Raw genomic sequence first — 19271 nt, 5'->3', positions numbered from 1 at the left:
CATCCACAGATCCCCCATAACAGTGCGTCATCCACAGATCCCCCCATAACAGTGCATCATCCACAGATCCCCCATAACAGTGCGTCATCCACAGATCCCCATAACAGTGTCATCCACAGATCCCCCCATAACAGTGTCATCCACAGATCCCCATAACAGTGCGTCATCCCCAGATCCCCATAACAGTACATCATCCACAGACCACCTTTAGTTCAAAAGCTACCAAAAGCACACCTTTTGGTTCAAAATATTTTTTTCTTATTTTCCTCCTCAAAAACCTAGGTGCGTCTTATCATCAGGTGCGTCTTATAAAGCGAAAAATACGGTAATTACTAGAGATGCAGAATTTTATTCAGCAAAAATTCCGCCTGTCCTGACCAGCTTCACAGGGGCGAATACCCCCACTTGTGCTGCTGGTTAGGACGAAAGGGAAACAGATAAAATACACGACATCCTGAAAGTTTCTATAAAACTTTCTTTATATCTGCACAAGTTGATCTTTTTGCTTTCTCAGAATTAGTTAAAAAATATTCAAAAACTTTCCTGTGTCCTGTTCCGTAGATTACATATGGATGCCAGTTGTAGAAGAGATCCAGATTCCCCGTCTACTTCATGACACCCCGGCCACCCTGCAGTGTAATATCTCGGAGTATTTCCCGGATGCAGTCACTGTGAGATGGAGGAGACGTGCTGGAGATGAGATCTATGAAGAGACTGAGAACCAGAGGATAACATCCAGGAGAGCGGCCGATAAGACCTATAACTGTACCTCCAGTCTGACCATCACCCCCACACTGGAGACACATCAGGGGACAGAATATATATGTCTGGTGGAGCATCCCACCCTGGAGACACCCATAGAGAAAACCACTGGGAGGCTACAAGTACTTGGTGAGTGTTTATATGGCCTCTTAAGAATTTATTTTTGGCATTAAGAAGAAGAGAATTAGTTTCATTTTCGCCTTGTTAGATCACCAGCCAATACTTGGTGTGTCATGTTGGTGTGTCATGCCAGTCACCATCCCATCCGGCGTCCTGGTCGCCGGTGTCCTCTACATGTTGCTGCCTCCGTGCTCTTGCCTTATCCTCCAACATCTCTCTACACAGACAGAATGCAGTTACAGGCAGAAAATGCTGTATCAGCTCATTAGATATCATTGCAGGAGAAAAGTTCGGTATAAACTGTAAAGTATGACAACCATTGTGCTGGTAGAGCAGAGAGAGGCGCCGTAATGAGGATCACAGTATATCCTAATGGAAACAGTAACATATAGGAAGGAAAGGATATGTCATAGCCCTTGAGTGTATATCCTCAGAGTCGGTGAGTATGCCATGAGAGGGTGGAAGGAGGCTAGGGACTGTTAAAATCCATGTTGTGTATGGAGGAAAGTGTGTTACACCATAAATCACATACTTTGTGAAACCTCTCCAAACGTTTCCTGTTTCTGTATACAATTCTTTCATATAGAACCATAGTGTTGACTAGATTGCGCCTTTGAGGGAGTGAAGGAGGGGATCTAGCCGTCCACCTCAACACTGCTGACCTGTGGGCAATAGTAATTGCATAGAGCTGCACATAAGAGAAGATGGAGACGCTGCAGTGTGAGGAGACAGCAGCTGTGTCACTGGCTTGTCATTGCAGCCCTCTCAAAGCAGTGCAGTGTGGTGAGACTCTGCCCTCTCTGTCTCTGCAAAGCTATGCATGACGGGAAATGTAGGATTCATTAGGTAAGCCATATCTGAGGGGAGAAGGAATCAACATGGCTGCTGACCCACAAATTACACATCAAACAGGTGTACACAAGGGCCACTGTCTTACTGTTAATAATGGCCTAGCCTGCACTATATAGGCAAAGAAAAATCAGGGAGTGCTTCGCTGAGGCTATGTAGCTATTTGAGGCCTTTTATAGGGATTCTTGGGGAACTGTACGATAACATTTCACTTTTTTAATATTTCACGTTTTTAATATTTAATTTTTTTTTAATATGGGGGAATATGTAAAAATGCAATTCTGCCTTTTTTATGCCATTAACCAATGTACAGCATAACTATATTGTAAGGTAAAGGTGGGTGTGGTGGGCTATATAATGTACAGTGGATATAAAAAGTCTACACACCCCTGTTAAAATGTCAGGTTTCTGTGCTGTAAAAAATGAGACAAAGATACATCATTTAAGAACTTTTTCCGCCTTTAATGTGACCTATAAACTATACAACTCAATTGAAAAACAAACTGAAATATTTTAGATGGAGGGAAGAAAACAAAAAAAAAAATAATAATGTGGTTGCATAAGTGTGCACACCCTTATAACTGGGGATGCGTCAATTTTGACGTAAATTTGTTTTCCCTTAGTCCTAACAGCAGCACAAGTGGGGGGTATTCGCCCCTGTGAAGCTGGTCAGGACAGGCGGAATTTTTGCTGAATAAAATTCTGCATCTCTAGTAATTAATTAATTAATTAACTCCCCCCTCCTTATATAGGCCGCCCTCCACAGGGCTAGATGCTTTTTTAACAAGTGATCATAACAGCATAGAGGGAGGGATATTTGTGTGCTGCTGTTAGGACTAAGGGAAAACAAATTTACGTCAAAATTGACGCTTCCTATTCGTCCTAACCAGCAGCACAAGTGGGGAAGTAGCAAGGAACCTCACACAAATCTTGGGAGGGCTAAAGGACTACCACTAAGTAGCTGAATAATCCCACAGGAGTTAGAGAGCTGACCTATGGACGAGCAGCCTCTAACACGGACCGTCCAAAGGCTGTTCCCTCAGAACGCCTATTCTCCAGGCGGTAATGGGCAATAAAGGTGTTTTGCGTGCTCCACGAGGCAGCCGCACAAATTTGCTCTAAGGGGATTAGTTTCCTTTCCGCATATGACGTAGAAACTGCCCTTGTAGAATGGGCAGATAAGAAGGATGGCGGTGGTAAGTCTTGGGACGTAAAAGCCAGCTTAATAGCGTCCTTAATCCATCTACTCAAGGTGGGCTTGGAAACCTTGAGCCCTTTATTGTTCCCTGAATAAGAGATCAGCAGATTTTCTGATCTCCTGAACTCTTCCGTTCTATTCAAATAAATTCTAAGGACTCTTGGGATGTCCAAGGAAAGTAATCTTTCCTCCTCAGGAGAGTCAGAGGTAGGAGACAACACCGGCAGTGTTATTGTCTGGTTGGTGTTCGCAAATGAAGGAACCTTTGGTAGAAAGGTAGGCAGAAATCTTAACAGGACCTTGTCCTGCAGAAAACTTAAGTATGGTTCCGCTGCCCCCAGAGCCTGGAGCTCCCCAACCCTCTTGGCTGAGGTTATGGCCAAGAGAAAGGTAACCTTGAGGGAAAGGTACCTCAAGTCTACCTGTTCCAAAGGCTCGAAGGGGGGGGGGGGTAGCACAACCCCCTTAGGACCACCGGGAGCTCCCACTCAGGGATTGGTCTCTGGATGCTGGGCCTAAGCCTCTGAGCACCCTTAAGGAACCTCTTAATTAGGGGGTCCTGAGAAATTGGCTTACCAAGGCATGCTGACAAGGCAGCAACGTGAGCTTTCAATGTAGATGGGCTTAGACCCTTGTCTAGACCATCTTGCAGGAATTGAAGAATCTCAGAGAGAGGAGGATCTGAGGAAACTACCTCTCTATCCGTGCACCATCGCATAAATATTCTGAATATGCGGGAATATTTCTGATTCGTAGAATCTGCTCTGGAGTGAGAGATTGTTCTCAGGACCTCCACCGACAGCCCTCTAGCTTCTAGAAGGGACCGGTCAGTCTCCAGGCTGTCAGACTGAGCCTCCTCAGATCTAGACAGGGACCTGTGTCCTGGTACACTAGGTTCTGTATCAGGGGAAGTCTCCAATAATTGCCCTGACTCATCTGCATGAGCTGGGTGAACCAAGACCTCTTCGGCCAGAATGGGATGATGGCTATCACAGAGGTCTGGTCTTGCTTGATCTTCATCAATACCCTTAGTATCATGGAAATTGGAGGGAATACATAGGCCAGCCTGAACCTCCATGTTATGGACAGAGCATCTATCGCTACCGGATTGTCCTCCTTGTACAAGGAGCAGAATTTTCTTACTTTGGCGTTCAGACGGGTTGCCATCAAATCGATCTCTGGAGTCCCCCAGCGTTGGACTATCCTGGAGAAGATGTTGTCGTTCAGGGACCATTCTCCTGGTACCGGAAGGCCCCGACTTAGGCGATCTGCTACTATATTGAGATCCCCTCTGATGTGAACTGCCACTAGATGAGATAGATTGCTCTCTGCCCAAGATAAAATCAATCCCACCTCCCTCAGGAGGGTCCGGGATCTCGTACCTCCTTGTCTGTTTAAATAAGCCACCACAGTCGTGTTGTCGGTCCGTACTCTCACGGCTTTACCCTGAATGAGAGGTGAGAAGTGATTGAGGGCTAACCTCACCGCCCTTAGCTCCCTCAGATTGGACGACAGGAGTCTCTCCTGAGGCTTCCAGGTATTCTGAACTGTATTGCGTCCCAGATGGGCTCCCCAGGGCGTCCGTGGTCAGGATCACCCAAGTAGGTTGGGTTAGAGGCATCCCATCCACTAGGTTCTTCCACCACCTGAGGGAGGAACGGACTTCAGCAGACAGGGAGTGATTCCGATCTAGGTCTCTGGGTTTGCGATTCCAAACCGCTAAGACTTCCTCTTGTAGTGGCCGAAGATGCCACAAGGCCCAAGGTACTGCCTCTGCAGACGCTGACATGTGGCCTAACATCCTCATGAGAACCCGAATAGACACCCGTCTGGGGGGTAGGAGAAACTCTGCAGCTCTTATTACTTTGTCTCTCCGCTGTGGAGATAGATATAGGGTCATTAGTTGTGAGTCTATCACAAACCCCAGAAACCGCCTTGTGGTAGAGGGGACCAACTCTGATTTGTCCCAATTCACGAGCCACCCCAGGTTCTGCAGAGTGTGGAGAGCTTGTTGAAGCTGGGCTTGTAAGATGTCTGCGGACGCGGCTTTTAAAAGCCAGTCGTCTAAATAAGGGACGACCTCTAAGCCGAGGAGCCTTAAGTGGGCGACCACAGGAGCCACAACCTTTGTGAAGGTGTGTGGAGCAGAGGAGATGCCAAAGGGCAACACAGCAAACTGGTAGTGCTTCACTACTTCTTTTATGCAGACAGAAATTTCCTGTGGCCGGACAGATAGGAACATGAAGGTAAGCGTCCTTCAGATCTATTGTCACCATCACGTCTGCCGGGTTCAGGATGTTTAGGACTGAGCGAATGGTTTCCATCCGGAAACGCTTCTTTCTGATGAACCGATTTAGGTAACGCAGATCGATAATCATGCGCCAGTCTCCTGACGGCTTTGGAACGAGAAAGATGGGAGAATACACTCCCTGACCGAGCTCTTGAGGAGGAACCTCCTCTAAGGCCCCTTTGACAATGTACTGGAGTACAGAGTCTTTCAGGATCAGTTGTCTGCTGGGTGTTAGACGTCTTGTGAGGACGAACCTCTCTTGAGGTTGGGAACTGAAATCGATCCTGTAACCGGTGCTGATGACCTGCAGCACCCAAGGATCTGGAATTATTTGCTCCCAAAAATTTCTGAACAAAAATAAACGACCTCCTACTGGAGGATTCAGGCAGGGAGATTCGTGTGGGAGTGGGGGGGGTGGGGATGGGGAGGTGACGGGCTGCCGAGAGTCATTGATCAGCCCTGCGGTTCCCGCGACCTCTACCTCTCCTGTTATTTTCAGAAACGTCTCTGGTTCCTCTCTCTTCCCTGGAATCTCCTTGATCTCCGCGACGGAGGTGTCCAAGAACTCCTTCATCCAGGAAAACATTTCAACAACCGTCGGCTCAGGATTGGCTGGCCTAGGGCGGCAGCCTGGACAACAATGAAACTCGTAGCCATCAGGTAACGGGTTGCCACAACTGGAACAAGCCAGGTGCTTCTGCTTGTGGGTGACTTTTCCTAGAAAAGAAGTAAGCACTATTAAAACTGGTTTCAACGCGCCCAAGGGGTCAAGCCCAGACGTCAATCTTACCTTGAGATGGTGACGTCATGACTCTAAGAATTCTGAGCAACCTAGAACCTTCTGATCAGAGTAGGTACTCTCACGGCTTTAGCACTGGATCAGCAAAGTCAAGGTCAGCTGCACACAGGAACTGAGTGCAACACTGACCCTGCCAGCAGCCTGGCCTTATATAGCAGGAAGGGGAGGGCCAGGGGGAGGAGGAGCAACAGCTCCTCCCCCAAAAATCTCCAGGCTCCCCACTGAGGGACCCACTTATAAAAAACAAAGTTTTATTAACAACTTAATCGAATTCGCTCCTCCCCCCCTCCTCCACAAGCACCATCAGCTAATTTGCGCTAATTTTTATCGCGGCGCCGATTAAAGTTGAGGACCGGAAGTGACAATGACGCACTTCCGGTCTCGCGTCCGATACACCAGAGCTGAGAACCGATCTCAGGGCCGGCCGCAGATTACAGAGGAGGTAGGAGGGGAGCGGGCAGGAGCGGAGCGGAGAGGAGACAGGGGGAAGGGAGCTCACAGCTCCGCTTACTGAGTACACCCTGTCTGAACTTACCGGCTACCTGCAGCCAGACCGTCCCCATACTTACGCTCCCAGCCAGGCAGGAGACAGCCGTTCTACGCCAGCACCTGCAAAAGAAAATTGTAACATTAAGACAAAATAAAAGTGCAGAAATTCAGCGAATTTCTCCCCCAACTACTGAGGGAGAGACTCTAAATGGAGTCAAGCCTGTCAGACCAACACACAGGACAAAATAAAAGCAACTACCCCTGTGGAGGGCGGCCTATATAAGGAGGGGGGAGTTAATTAATTAATTAATTACTAGAGATGCTGAATTTTATTCAGCAAAAATTCCGCCTGTCCTGACCAGCTTCACAGGGGCGAATACCCCCACTTGTGCTGCTGGTTAGGACGAAAGGGAAGTAGCTGTGTTCAGAATTAAGCAATCACATTCACAATCCTGTAAATAGGAGTCAGCATACACCTGCCATCATGTAAAGTGCCTCTGATTAACCCCAAATAAAGTTCAGCTGCTCTAGTTGGTCTTTCCTGAAAATGTCTTAGTCGCATCTCACAGCAGAAGCCATGGTCCACAGAGAGCTTCCAAAGCATCAGAGGGATCTCATTTTTAGAAGGTATCAGTCAGGAGAAGGGGACAAAAGAATTTCCAAGGCATTAGATAAACCATGGAACACAGTGGAGACCGTCATCATCAAGTGGAGAAAATATGGCACAACAGTGAAATTACCGAGAACTGGACGTCCCTCCAAAACTGATGAAAAGAAGAGAAGAAAACTGGTCTGGGAGGCGACCAAGAGGCCTACAGCAACATTAAAGAAGCTGCAGGAATATCTGGCAAGTACTGGCTGTGTGGTACATGTGACAACAATCTCCCGTATTCTTCATATGTCTGGGCTATGGGGTAGAGTGGCAAGACGAAAGCCTTTTCTTACCAAGAAAAACATCTAAGCCAGACTACATTTTGCAAAAACACATCTGAAGTCTCCCAGAAGCATGTGGGAAAAGGTGTTCTGGTCTGAGGAAACCAAGGTTGAACTTTTTGGCCATAATTCCAAAAGATATGTTTGGTGCAAAATCAACACTGCTCATCACCAGAAGAACCCCATCCCCACAGTGAAGCATGGTGGTGGCAGCATTATGCCAAGGGGTTGTTCTTCAGCTGAAACTGGGGCCTTAGTTAAGCTAGAGGGAATTATGAACAGTTCCAAATACCAGTCAATATTGGCACAAAACCTTCCGGCTTCTGCTAGAAAGCTGAACATGAATAGGAACTTCATCTTTCAGCATGACAACGACCCAAAGCATACATCCAAATCAACAAAGGAATGGCTTCACCAGAAGAAGATTAAAGTTTTGGAATGGCCCAGCCAGAGCCCAGACCTGAATCCGATTGACAATCTGTGGGGTGATCTGAAGAAGGCTGTGCCCAGGAGATGCCTCGCAATCTGACAGATTTGGAATGTTTTTGCAAAGAAGAGTGGGCAAATCTTGCCAAGTCAAAATGTGCCATGCTGATTGACTCATACCCAAAAAGACTGAGTGCTGTAATAAAATCAAAAGGTGGTTCGACAAAGTATTAGGCCTCATGCACACGACAGTTTTTCGGGTTCGCATCCGAGCCGCAGTTTCTTCGGCTCGGGTGTGGACCCATTCACTTCAATGGGGCCGCAAAAGATGCGGACAGCACTCCGTGTGCTGTCCACACCCGTTGCTCCGTTCCGAGGCCCCGCAAAAAAAAAAAATAGGCATGTCTACAATGGGCCGCCCGGTCCGTTCCGCAAATTGCGGAAGGCACGCGGGCGGCTTCCGTTTTTTTGCGGATCCGCGCTTTGCGGACCGCAAAAAAACAGAACGGTCGTGTGAATGAGGCCTTAGTTTAAGGGTGTGCACACTTTTATTTAACATATTATTTTATTTTTATATTTTTTCTTCCCTCCACCTAAAAGATTTCAGTTTGTTTTTCAATTGAGTGGTCCAGATTATAGGTCACATTAAAGGTGGAAAAAGTTCTGAAATGATTTATCTTTGTCTAATTGTTTTTACATCACAAACCTGACGTTTAAACAGGGGTGTGTAGACTTTTTATATCCACTGTATGTAAATAAGATAGATTTAAAAATAAAAATAAATATATTATCATGCATTTTATTTCCATTTTTTAGTCTGATTATGGTACCTTTTTACTTTTATTGATTTTTTTTAAACATAATGTACATAATATGTAAAATCTAAGAGTGAAACTGGATCGCACATCCTCAGTACTATGCTTTTATCTTATAACTGCTTCTCAGCGCAATTTATCGTATACCTACCCCTATGTTAAATGCTGTACATGAGTCATTAGTATAAAATTTGCTTTGGTGCTGCTCTGGTGGGTTGGTGGGGCCCAGTGCCAGGGTGGCTTTGCCAGACAGCGGGGGCGCTGTTTGACTGCTGGGTCCCGCTGCCTGTTGGTGCGGTGCTGCTGTGCCGGTGGTTGCCGTGCAGCGCTGCGCCAAATTCAGAGTAGGTTCCCATTCAAAGAGGCAACCTTGTCGTGGTGAGTGGACCTTTGACTTTTGATTAAATTGTATACTAATGCCTCATGTACAGCATTCAACATTCAACGATAGATTGCGCTGAGAAGCAGTTATTAGATAAAAGCATAGTATTGAGGATGTGCGATCCAGTTTCACTCTTATATTTTACACATAATGTACAGGATAATTCTATATGACAGTAAAACAGACAGTTTGTCCAGACATCACTGGGGCTATTATTGGGCCCAGGACTGTCGCAATTTCCCAGTCAGCCTCAGTGATCTTATTGCCAGGTCTAATAGGGACACGACAATGGGAAATCCCTCTTCCTGTGTCAGAACTCTTATCTGTAGAAAGGGTTAAAAAGCCAGGAGAAAATAAAAATCACAGCCATCGTGTACAGCACTTCTCATACCATCAGCACCTAATGTCCACTCTCGCGGATCTCGCCCCTGTTATCGCACATGTAGAACCGCAGCGCTCTCCTTATGAATTTCTCGTAGGTCTGTTTATTGACCGAACTTCATATCGACATTTTGGCTTGCACAAGATAACAAGTGAACTCACGGTGATCATGTACCCATAGATCATGAACATGTGATCAATGAAATATGTTCCTTCCTTGTTAAAGAGGTTATGCTATGATTGATGTAAAGAAATGAAAACCAGACAGCTGGAACCAGCCCTGTACCTCACATGGGTCCAGAGATCTCCACACTCACTGCTGTAATAGCTCTGCTAAATTATCTTCAGCCTGGCAGCTCAGGTGGTGTGTCCTTTCTGCTGTAGTTCAGGTGGTGTGTCCTTTCTGCTGTAGTTCAGGGTGTGTGTCCTTTCTACTGTAGTTCAGGTGGTGTGTCTTTTCTACTCTGCAGTTCCAATAGTCAGCGACTATAATTCCTGTTTCTGGTCGTATTTAAAATATAACTTTTATTTTTACTTTATTAAAGAGACATTGCCACAAAAACGAAAACATAAAGTGAAAATTTTAAAAAGTACATATGGTGGGCAGCAAGGTATAGGGGCTGAGAGTATAATGTCTCTACTTATCAGTAAGTCAGATGACATTGCTACAAATCTCTCTGACAATAGGGTGCAGGTGATGTAGAGTATACTGTGTCTGTAGTGTCAGCCGACACCAGACACTCTGTAAGTTATACTGCACTCTATCAGCTTATTATCCTGCCTAAAGTGTTATTAGTATAGTATCTAGTCTCTGCTATGACACTATTAGTGGCTACCGCCACCCGCACTTCAGTTTATCGGCATTGCCCCTATAATATACTTGTATATGCGGCGTCTGCAGTTCGCCGTGCATCTATTAGTGCCTTTGCCCAACCATAATTTAAAAAAAACTAAAGATGCAGCTCCCCCGACATGTTTCACCACGAGATGCGGCGTCTTCAGGGGAAAAGGAGCTACTATCAACACGAGCGTTACACTTGAAAGGTCCTTTATACCTATAGGGCGGATCTCACCCTTTGGTAGCCGGATACTTAGAATATTTCTATCCTGGGCTTTCTTTGAAACCTGGAACTTTGCTTCACACAATGAGCGCGCATGCGCCCGGACTTTAAAGAATACATCCAGGTCTGGTAGCCAAGGACTTATGCGTTAGTACTTAGTACTTTTATATATATCGATACTTAGATACTTAGATATTTAGTCAGATGCGCATGCGTCCAGACTTAGACTACACAGGCTGTATGTCTAAGGCGCCTACACTGGAACTTGGAGTCTTCACTCTTTTACGATCCAGTATCACGCATGCCCTAGTACTTTATAACAGGAAGGCACTCTCTGATGTATATCTATTGACTAAAGTGTCCTTACCTATATTACAATCTGGTATATGCGCAATACACGGAATCAACAGTTCTCTTATTACGGGTACAGTGATAGATGACATAAGGTGCTAGGCCCTAAGCCACATATAAACATATGCCAGTAGATTTACCAATTGTACCCATTCTAGGCGCCTAATACATTCTGCACTCAGATATTCTATGTCTGGCAATGTCTAATTTCCTAGGTTCCAATTAAATAATGGTGACTATAGTAGAAGACCACATACAACCCTTAATATCATTGTTTCAAAACCTATCAGTTTATACCTACATATTTCCATGGTCTGGATATTACTGCCCTATGTTTTATAATATTTTTTGTGCTTTATTATTTATGATTACATGATGTACAATTATATTTACAAAGAGAGAGTAGATAATAAGCCAGTTGCTCTCTGGGGTTACGGAAGGATCCCATAAACCCAACACCCCAAAATTCCTTTTTTAAAATTTTCACTTTATGTTTTCATTTTTGTGGCAATGTCTCTTTAATAAAGTAAAAATAAAAGTTATATTTTAAATACGACCAGAAACAGGAATTATAGTCGCTGACTATTGGAACTGCATATTTTGACCTCCTGGTTCTAGTGGGTCATTTGAAAATATTATCTTTTCTATTCTAGTTCATGGTGTGTGTCCTTTCTGCTGTAGTTCAGGTGGTGTGTCCTTTCTGCTGTAGTTCAGGTGGTGTGTCCTTTCTGCTGTAGTTCAGGTGGTGTGTCCTTTCTGCTGTAGTTCAGGTGGTGTGTCCTTACTCCTTTCTGCTGTAGTTCAGGTGGTGTGTCCTTACTCCTTTCTGCTGTAGTTCAGGTGGTGTGTCCTTACTCCTTTCTGCTGTAGTTCAGGTGGTGTGTCCTTACTCCTTTCTGCTGTAGTTCAGGTGGTGTGTCCTTTCTGCTGTAGTTCAGGTGGTGTGTCCTTTCTGCTGTAGTTCAGGTGGTGTGTCCTTTCTACTGTAGTTCAGGGGGTGTGTCCTTTCTGCTGTAGTTCAGGGTGTGTGTCCTTTCTGCTGTAGCTCAGGGTGTGTGTCCTTTCTGCTGTAGTTCAGGGGGTGTAGTTCTTTTTGCTGCAGCTCTCTCCCAATAACTACCACAGAACATATGACTGATGGCAGTTGAAGATTAAGGGTCCATTCACACGTCCGCATTTCCCTTCCCCAGCCCTGCAAAAAAAATAGAATATGTCCTAGTCCTGTCAGCAGAAAGGCATTTCTATTAATTCAATTGTCTGTATTATGTATGTATAACTCTTCTCATATGTACATCGCTATGGAATGAATGGCGCTTTAATAATAAATAATAATAATATTATAGTTCCAGCCATGTGTGGTCCGGAACCGCGCATGGCCTGTGTCCCTGTTTTGCGTATCCGCAATCTGCGGACCGCAAAACAGTTGTGGATGTGTGAATGAACCCTTAAACTGAGCACGCTCGACCAGCTCAGTGAGACGGACAAATAATATGGGAAAGAACAAACAGCAGGTGGCGCTGTACAGATACAGTTTATTGAATAGCTCAATGACTATACAAAATGTTTTATTACATACAATTACAAAAGTTCAGATCCATGTGCTGGTTTGAAAAATGTAGAATATGCTTCATGACACAATCCCTTTAAGGACATCCCTTTCCTACCTTTTCACCTACTACACAATGTGCCAACATGAATTGAACAGTTTTATATAGTGCTTACAAATATAGAGCAGTGCTGGGAGCACTCATCACATTAATCCGTATCTCCAAGGCAGTGTGTCTGACATTCATCTCTACAAGCTGCGCATGCATCGGTGTGTGGCCATGCAGTGACGTCATCACATTAAATGCAGCTAAGAATCTCAGCCAGTCCCAATGGGAACAGTAGTTCATGTGCTCTGCTTAGGCCAAGTTCATACATCAGTTATTGTATCAGTTCTTGTGAGCCAAAGCCTGTAGTGAAGCCTCCTCAGAGATAAGATATAATGGAAAGATACGCACCAGCACTTAGTTTTGGCTCACAGTAACTGATGGAAATAACCGGTGTCATAACTAGAAATGATTGGGCTCCACAGAATTTTTTTTAAATTGGGCCCCTCCAACCCCAGCAACTTCTTTCCAACCCCCTCTTCCTGTACAACCCCCATCCTGAGGCTAGTGAAGATCGTTCTCTCAGACGAGGCCTGGCAGCCGCTCCGTCCGTTTTCTGCAGTGTCTCTGTAAATAATGTCATTTTATAATACTGTTGAGGGGCCCTGACAATAAAATATTTTAGTCCTTCTCCTGGGTGGGCCCTTTTTGAGTTCAGGCCCCAAAGCAACCATTTCCCCTATAGCTATGCCCCTGGAAATAACCAACCAAAAACCTGAAGTGTGAACTCAGCCTAAGGGCTCATTAACATGGTCCGCAAATCCGGAGAAGCGTTGCGGTGGAACGGAACCCCAGGAAGGGAACACCGTAGGGACAAAACCTGTAAACTGTGGAGGAATTGCGTTTTTATATTCCAATTCCACACTATTTGGAATTTTTTTCCCGCTTTCCACTACATTGTAGGCCAAATGAGGGCATTAGAAAGTACAACTTAAGGGTTAAGCATTTGTGTTACTAATACAATATACACATATATACAGTATATACACATACACTGTCGACAGGACTTTGTTTTCCGTCTTGCATACCGGGACCCAGATGGATCCGTTTTGATTCCCATAGACTTCTATTAGGACGGAAAGCAAACTGAATGCCTTTTAACCCCTATTTCCCGAATCCTTAAGAACTCAGGGCGTACCGGTACGTCCTAAGTTTAAATCGAGATTGCGGAGCTGCGGGGGTTAATCCGAACAGGATGCCGGCTGAAATCATTCAGCCGGCATCCTGTCACAACGCCAGGGGGGGTCATGTGACCCCCCCCCTATCGGCGATCGCCGCAAACCGCAGGTCAATTCAGACCTGCGGTTTGCTGCAGTTTCTGATCCGCGGGGATCAGAAACTTTAGTGTGCCTAAAATATTGATTTTGCTCCCCCCCTGCACCCCTGCATGATTTTATGGCGGCGGGTGGTGCAGGGGGGGGGGGGGGGGTTGGGGGCGGTGTGGGAGGCAGGCGGTCCCCCGCCTCCTTTTGAAAATTCATTGGTGGCCAGTGGTTATACCAGAGTGTCAGCACATTGCTGACACTCTGGTATAAACGGCTGACATCTGTGCTGTGATGTCAGCCGTTTAACCCTTTCCATACCGCGGTCCGTACGGACCGCTGTATGGAAAAGGTTAACTGTCAGGGTCAGGGAGCTCCCTCCCTCTCCGATCGGGGGGCTGCTGTGCCTTTGCAGCCCCCAGATAGGATGGGGACACAGAGGGAGGGAGCCCCCCTCCTTACCCTTCCCCGTCTGCGAAGTTGTGGCCACAACTGAGCAGACGGGGAAGGTTCCCATGGCAACAGGACGCCTTCTCAGGCATCCTGCTGTCCATGGTGCTGAACAGATCTGTGCTAAAGGCATAGATCTGTTCAGACAAAGTGTAAGTAAAATACAGTACAATACACTATATAGTGTACTGTACTGTATTATACAGACATCAGACCCACTGGATCTTCAAGAACCAAGTGGGTCTGGGTCAAAAAAAATAAAAAAAAAAGTGAAAAAAGTTAAGATAAAAAAAAACACATTTATCACTGAATAAAAATTTAAAAAATAAAATACACTGCACATATTAGGTATCGCCGCGTCCATAATGACCTGATCTATACAAAGGTCATGTTACTTTCCCCGCACGGTGGACGCCATAAAAAAAAAACTATGAGAAAATTTAAATTTTGCCCACCTTACTTCCCAAAAAAGGTAATAAAAGTGATCAAAAAAGTCGCATGTACGCCACAATAGTACCAATCAAACCGTCATCTCATCCCGCAAAAATCGTACCCTACCCAAGAAAATCACCCAAAAACTGGAAAAACTATGGCTCTTAGACTGTGGAAACACTAAAACATGATTTTTTTGTTTCAAAAATGAAATCATTGTGTAAAACTTACATAAATAAAAAAGTATACATATTAGGTATAATAAAGTGAAATTTTGAAATTGTATCTCTATTTTCCATTAAATCTTGTGCAACACCTAAAGGGTTAACGAAGTTTGTAAAATCAGTTTTGAATACCTTGAGGGGTGTAGTTTCTTAGATGGGGTCACTTTTATGGAGTTTCTACTCTAGGGGTGCATCAGGGGGCTTCAAATGGGACATGGTGTCAAAAAACCAGTCCAGCAAAATCTGGCTTCCAAAAACCATATGGCGCACCTTTCACTCTACGCCCCGCTGTGTGGCCGTACAGTAGTTTACGGCCACATATGGGGTGTTTCTGTAAACGGCAGAGTCAGGGCAATAAAGATACAGTCTTGTTTGGCTGTTAACCCTTGCTTTGTTAGTGGAAAAAATGGGTTAAAATAGAAAATTAGGCAAAAAAATTAAATTCTCAAATTTCCTCCCCATTTGCGAATAACTCTTGTGCAACACCTAAAGGGTTAACGAAGTTTGTAAAATCAGTTTTAAATACCTTGAGGGGTGTAGTTTATAGAATGGGGTCATTTTTGGGTGGTTTCTATTATGTAAGCCTCGCAAAGTGACTTCAGACCTGTAGTGGTCCCTAAAAATAGTTTTTTTTTTGCTTCTAAACTTCTAAGCCTTGTAACATCCCCAAAAAATTAACATATCATTCAAACATGAAGTAGACATATGGGGAATGTAAAGTCATCACAATTTTTGGGGGTATTACTATGTATTACAGAAGTAGAGAAACTGAAACTTTGAAATTTGCAAATTTTTCCAAATTTTTGGTAAATTCTGTATTTTTTTATGCAAAAAATTAATTTTTTTGACTTAATTTTACCAGTGTCATGAAGTACAATATGTGACGAAAAAACTATCTCAGAATGGCCTGGATCAGTCAAAGTGTTTTAAAGTTATGAGTACTTAAAGTGACACTGGTCAGATTTGCAAAAAATGGCCAAGTCCTTAAGGTGAAATAGGGCTGAGTCCTTAAGGGGTTAAAGACTTCAGTTTTGCAATCCGTCATAATACAAGTCTATAGGCAGAAGAACAGATCCGTCCTTCCGTATTATGGATTCCGTTATTTTCCTTTATAACCATGTTATAACGGAAAGCCATAACGGAATCCCTAACGCTAATGTTAACCCACCCGAATCATGACCGACAAGATCTGAATCCCCAACACACAGCAGCACTATAGGATCCCGGGACATTCACATGTTCTACATCCAATGTTGTGGATCTGATTCTCTGCACTGTATGTCCTTTTGGGAGCCTCTCAGTTGGAGAAACTAGACAGAAACCTAAAGCAAAAATGAGATCCCTTCCCACACAATTAATAAGAAAAGGGTAGGTTTCCCTTTGGCTGAGCGTGTTGTAGCCCAGGACATAATGTAAGTGATGTTATATTAAAAGGCAATTTGAAATATAAAGATCCAGGAGAATTTGGGAATACAGATTTATGACAGACTGAATACTGGACTGAAATTGTCCCAGGGATTTATGGCCACTACAAGATGTGAACAGTCTTCTATAGACAAAGGGGGCACCAGGTCTGTGCGGTCACATCAGATTAGACTAGAAAACTCCCACACCCCTTATCTGTAAGACAACTAAGGGCTCATTCTCAAAATGTGTGATATTCTGATGTTTTTCAGATATCCATTCATCACACCGCGTCTCTGCTCTTATTATATATATATTGCTGTTTCTTCACACTCCAAAGACATGCTGATAGGGACCTTAGATCGTCAGCCCCATTGGGGACAGTCCGATGCTAATGTCTGTAAAGCGCTGCGGAATATAGTAGCGCTATATAAGTGCATACAATAAATAAACCCTCTCTTGTAGCACACCTGATGAAGAGACTGATGTCTGGAAATCTCACTATGTAACGTCTTTGCTTCTGTTTTTATTGCCCATTAAAAGGTATCGGACCTGCAAGACGCTTGTTGGGCTCCTCTTTATAAGAGCATTAAACTATTTATGGTCCAACATACATGGGCAGCTGATACGAGGCACTTTTAGGGTCCATTCACACGTCTGCAAGTGTTTTGCAGATCCTCAAAACACGGGCACCGATCATGTGCGTTCCGCATTTTGCAGACCAGATGCTCTATCTTCCGCGGAACGGAACTACGGATGCGGACAGCACACGGTGTACTGTCCGCATCTTTTGCAGCCCTTTTAAAATGAATGAGTCCGCACCCATTTGGCAAAATTGCGAAACGGATGCCGACCCATTCATACGGACGTGTCCTAAGATGGAGATATTCTAAATTGCAATATGATGGCGGTTACTAAGAAACCATGATGCGCTCTTGTGATCCACAGCACATGCGCTACTGTCCCCATCGCTGAGATTCTTAGCTGCATTAAATGCGATGACGTCACTGCATGGCCACACACCGATGCATGCTCGGCTTGGAGAGATGAATGTCAGACACACTGCCTTGGAGATACGGAGTAATACCATGACTGTCCCCGCTTTCCCAGCACTGCCGTATATTTGTACTATATAGAACAGTTCAATTCATTTTGTAGTAGGTAGAAAGGTAGGAAGAGGATGTCCTTAAATATGGATTTACATATCTAAATGATCACGTTCGCTTATCTTACTTTCTCGCTTACCTTCGAGATTTTGATATAAGCAGAGTGCTGCAGTTTTTCCACATGTTAGCCATCCTGTAGAGGCGAGCAGCTTCTGTGCCCCCCATGGCTGCCATCAGGTGCTGTACATGTATGTCCAAATGCAGAGAAGGGGTCTCTACTATGTGCGTGTAGATGGTAATGCCGGAAAGGACTAATCTGTAGAAATGCAATCACAGTCATTGGCTTGAACTTGTCTCGTTTCTGGTAAGAAATTAAATGTCTGCCCTATTTAAGATGTGGGGGGTTGTAATTGCTGATATATAATTTCTAGTTCTAGGAGGGCAGACCTGGAATATGCATAGAATAATCCACTACTCCCAGTACAGGGAGTGCAGAATTATTAGGCAAGTTGTATTTTTGAGGATTAATTTTATTATTGAACAACAACCATGTTCTCAATGAACCCAAAAAACTCATTAATATCAAAGCTGAATATTTTTGGAAGTAGTTTTTAGTTTGTTTTTAGTTTTAGCTATTTTAGGGGGATATCTGTGTGTGCAGGTGACTATTACTGTGCATAATTATTAGGCAACTTAACAAAAAACAAATATATACCCATTTCAATTATTTATTTTTACCAGTGAAACCAATATAACATCTCAACATTCACAAATATACATTTCTGACATTCAAAAACAAATCAGTGACCAATATAGCCACCTTTCTTTGCAAGGACACTCAAAAGCCTGCCATCCATGGATTCTGTCAGTGTTTTGATCTGTTCACCATCAACATTGCGTGCAGCAGCAACCACAGCCTCCCAGACACTGTTCAGAGAGGTGGACTGTTTTCCCTCCTTGTAAATCTCACATTTGATGATGGACCACAGGTTCTCAATGGGGTTCAGATCAGGTGAACAAGGAGGCCATGTCATTAGATTTTCTTCTTTTATACCCTTTCTTGCCAGCCACGCTGTGGAGTACTTGGACGCGTGTGATGGAGCATTGTCCTGCATGAAAATCATGTTTTTCTTGAAGGATGCAGACTTCTTCCTGTACCACTGCTTGAAGAAGTTGTCTTCCAGAAACTGGCAGTAGGACTGGGAGTTGAGCTTGACTCCATCCTCAACCCGAAAAGGCCCCACAAGCTCATCTTTGATGATACCAGCCCAAACCAGTACTCCACCTCCACCTTGCTGGCGTCTGAGTCGGACTGGAGCTCTCTGCCCTTTACCAATCCAGCCATCTGGCCCATCAAGACTCACTCTCATTTCATCAGTCCATAAAACCTTAGAAAAATCAGTCTTGAGATATTTCTTGGCCCAGTCTTGACGTTTCAGCTTGTGTGTCTTGTTCAGTGGTGGTCGTCTTTCAGCCTTTCTTACCTTGGCCATGTCTCTGAGTATTGCACACCTTGTGCTTTTGGGCACTCCAGTGATGTTGCAGCTCTGAAATATGGCCAAACTGGTGGCAAGTGGCATCTTGGCAGCTGCACGCTTGACTTTTCTCAGTTCATGGGCAGTTATTTTGCGCCTTGGTTTTTCCACACGCTTCTTGCGACCCTGTTGACTATTTTGAATGAAACGCTTGATTGTTCGATGATCACGCTTCAGAAGCTTTGCAATTTTAAGAGTGCTGCATCCCTCTGCAAGATATCTCACTATTTTTTACTTTTCTGAGCCTGTCAAGTCCTTCTTTTGACCCATTTTGCCAAAGGAAAGGAAGTTGCCTAATAATTATGCACACCTGATATAGGGTGTTGATGTCATTAGACCACACCCCTTCT

General features: G+C 44.4%; 1 protein-coding gene across 4 annotated transcripts in view; it reads left to right on the top strand.

The window, feature by feature from the left end:
- LOC122944576 overlaps positions 1-19271 on the top strand; it is a 66337-nt gene that overhangs the window by 42647 nt on the left and 4419 nt on the right. For all 4 annotated transcript variants that reach the window (XM_044302997.1, XM_044302998.1, XM_044302996.1 and 1 more), the window contains one exon: positions 562-891. In XM_044302997.1, coding sequence (XP_044158932.1) covers positions 562-891 — 330 coding nt within the window. The remainder of the gene's footprint in view (positions 1-561; positions 892-19271) is intronic.

Source organism: Bufo gargarizans, chromosome 8 (assembly GCF_014858855.1).
Source record: "Bufo gargarizans isolate SCDJY-AF-19 chromosome 8, ASM1485885v1, whole genome shotgun sequence".
Lineage (NCBI taxonomy): Eukaryota > Metazoa > Chordata > Amphibia > Anura > Bufonidae > Bufo > Bufo gargarizans.
The sequence above is the reverse complement of the archived record's forward strand: the minus strand, read 5'-3'. Positions and strand labels throughout refer to the sequence as shown.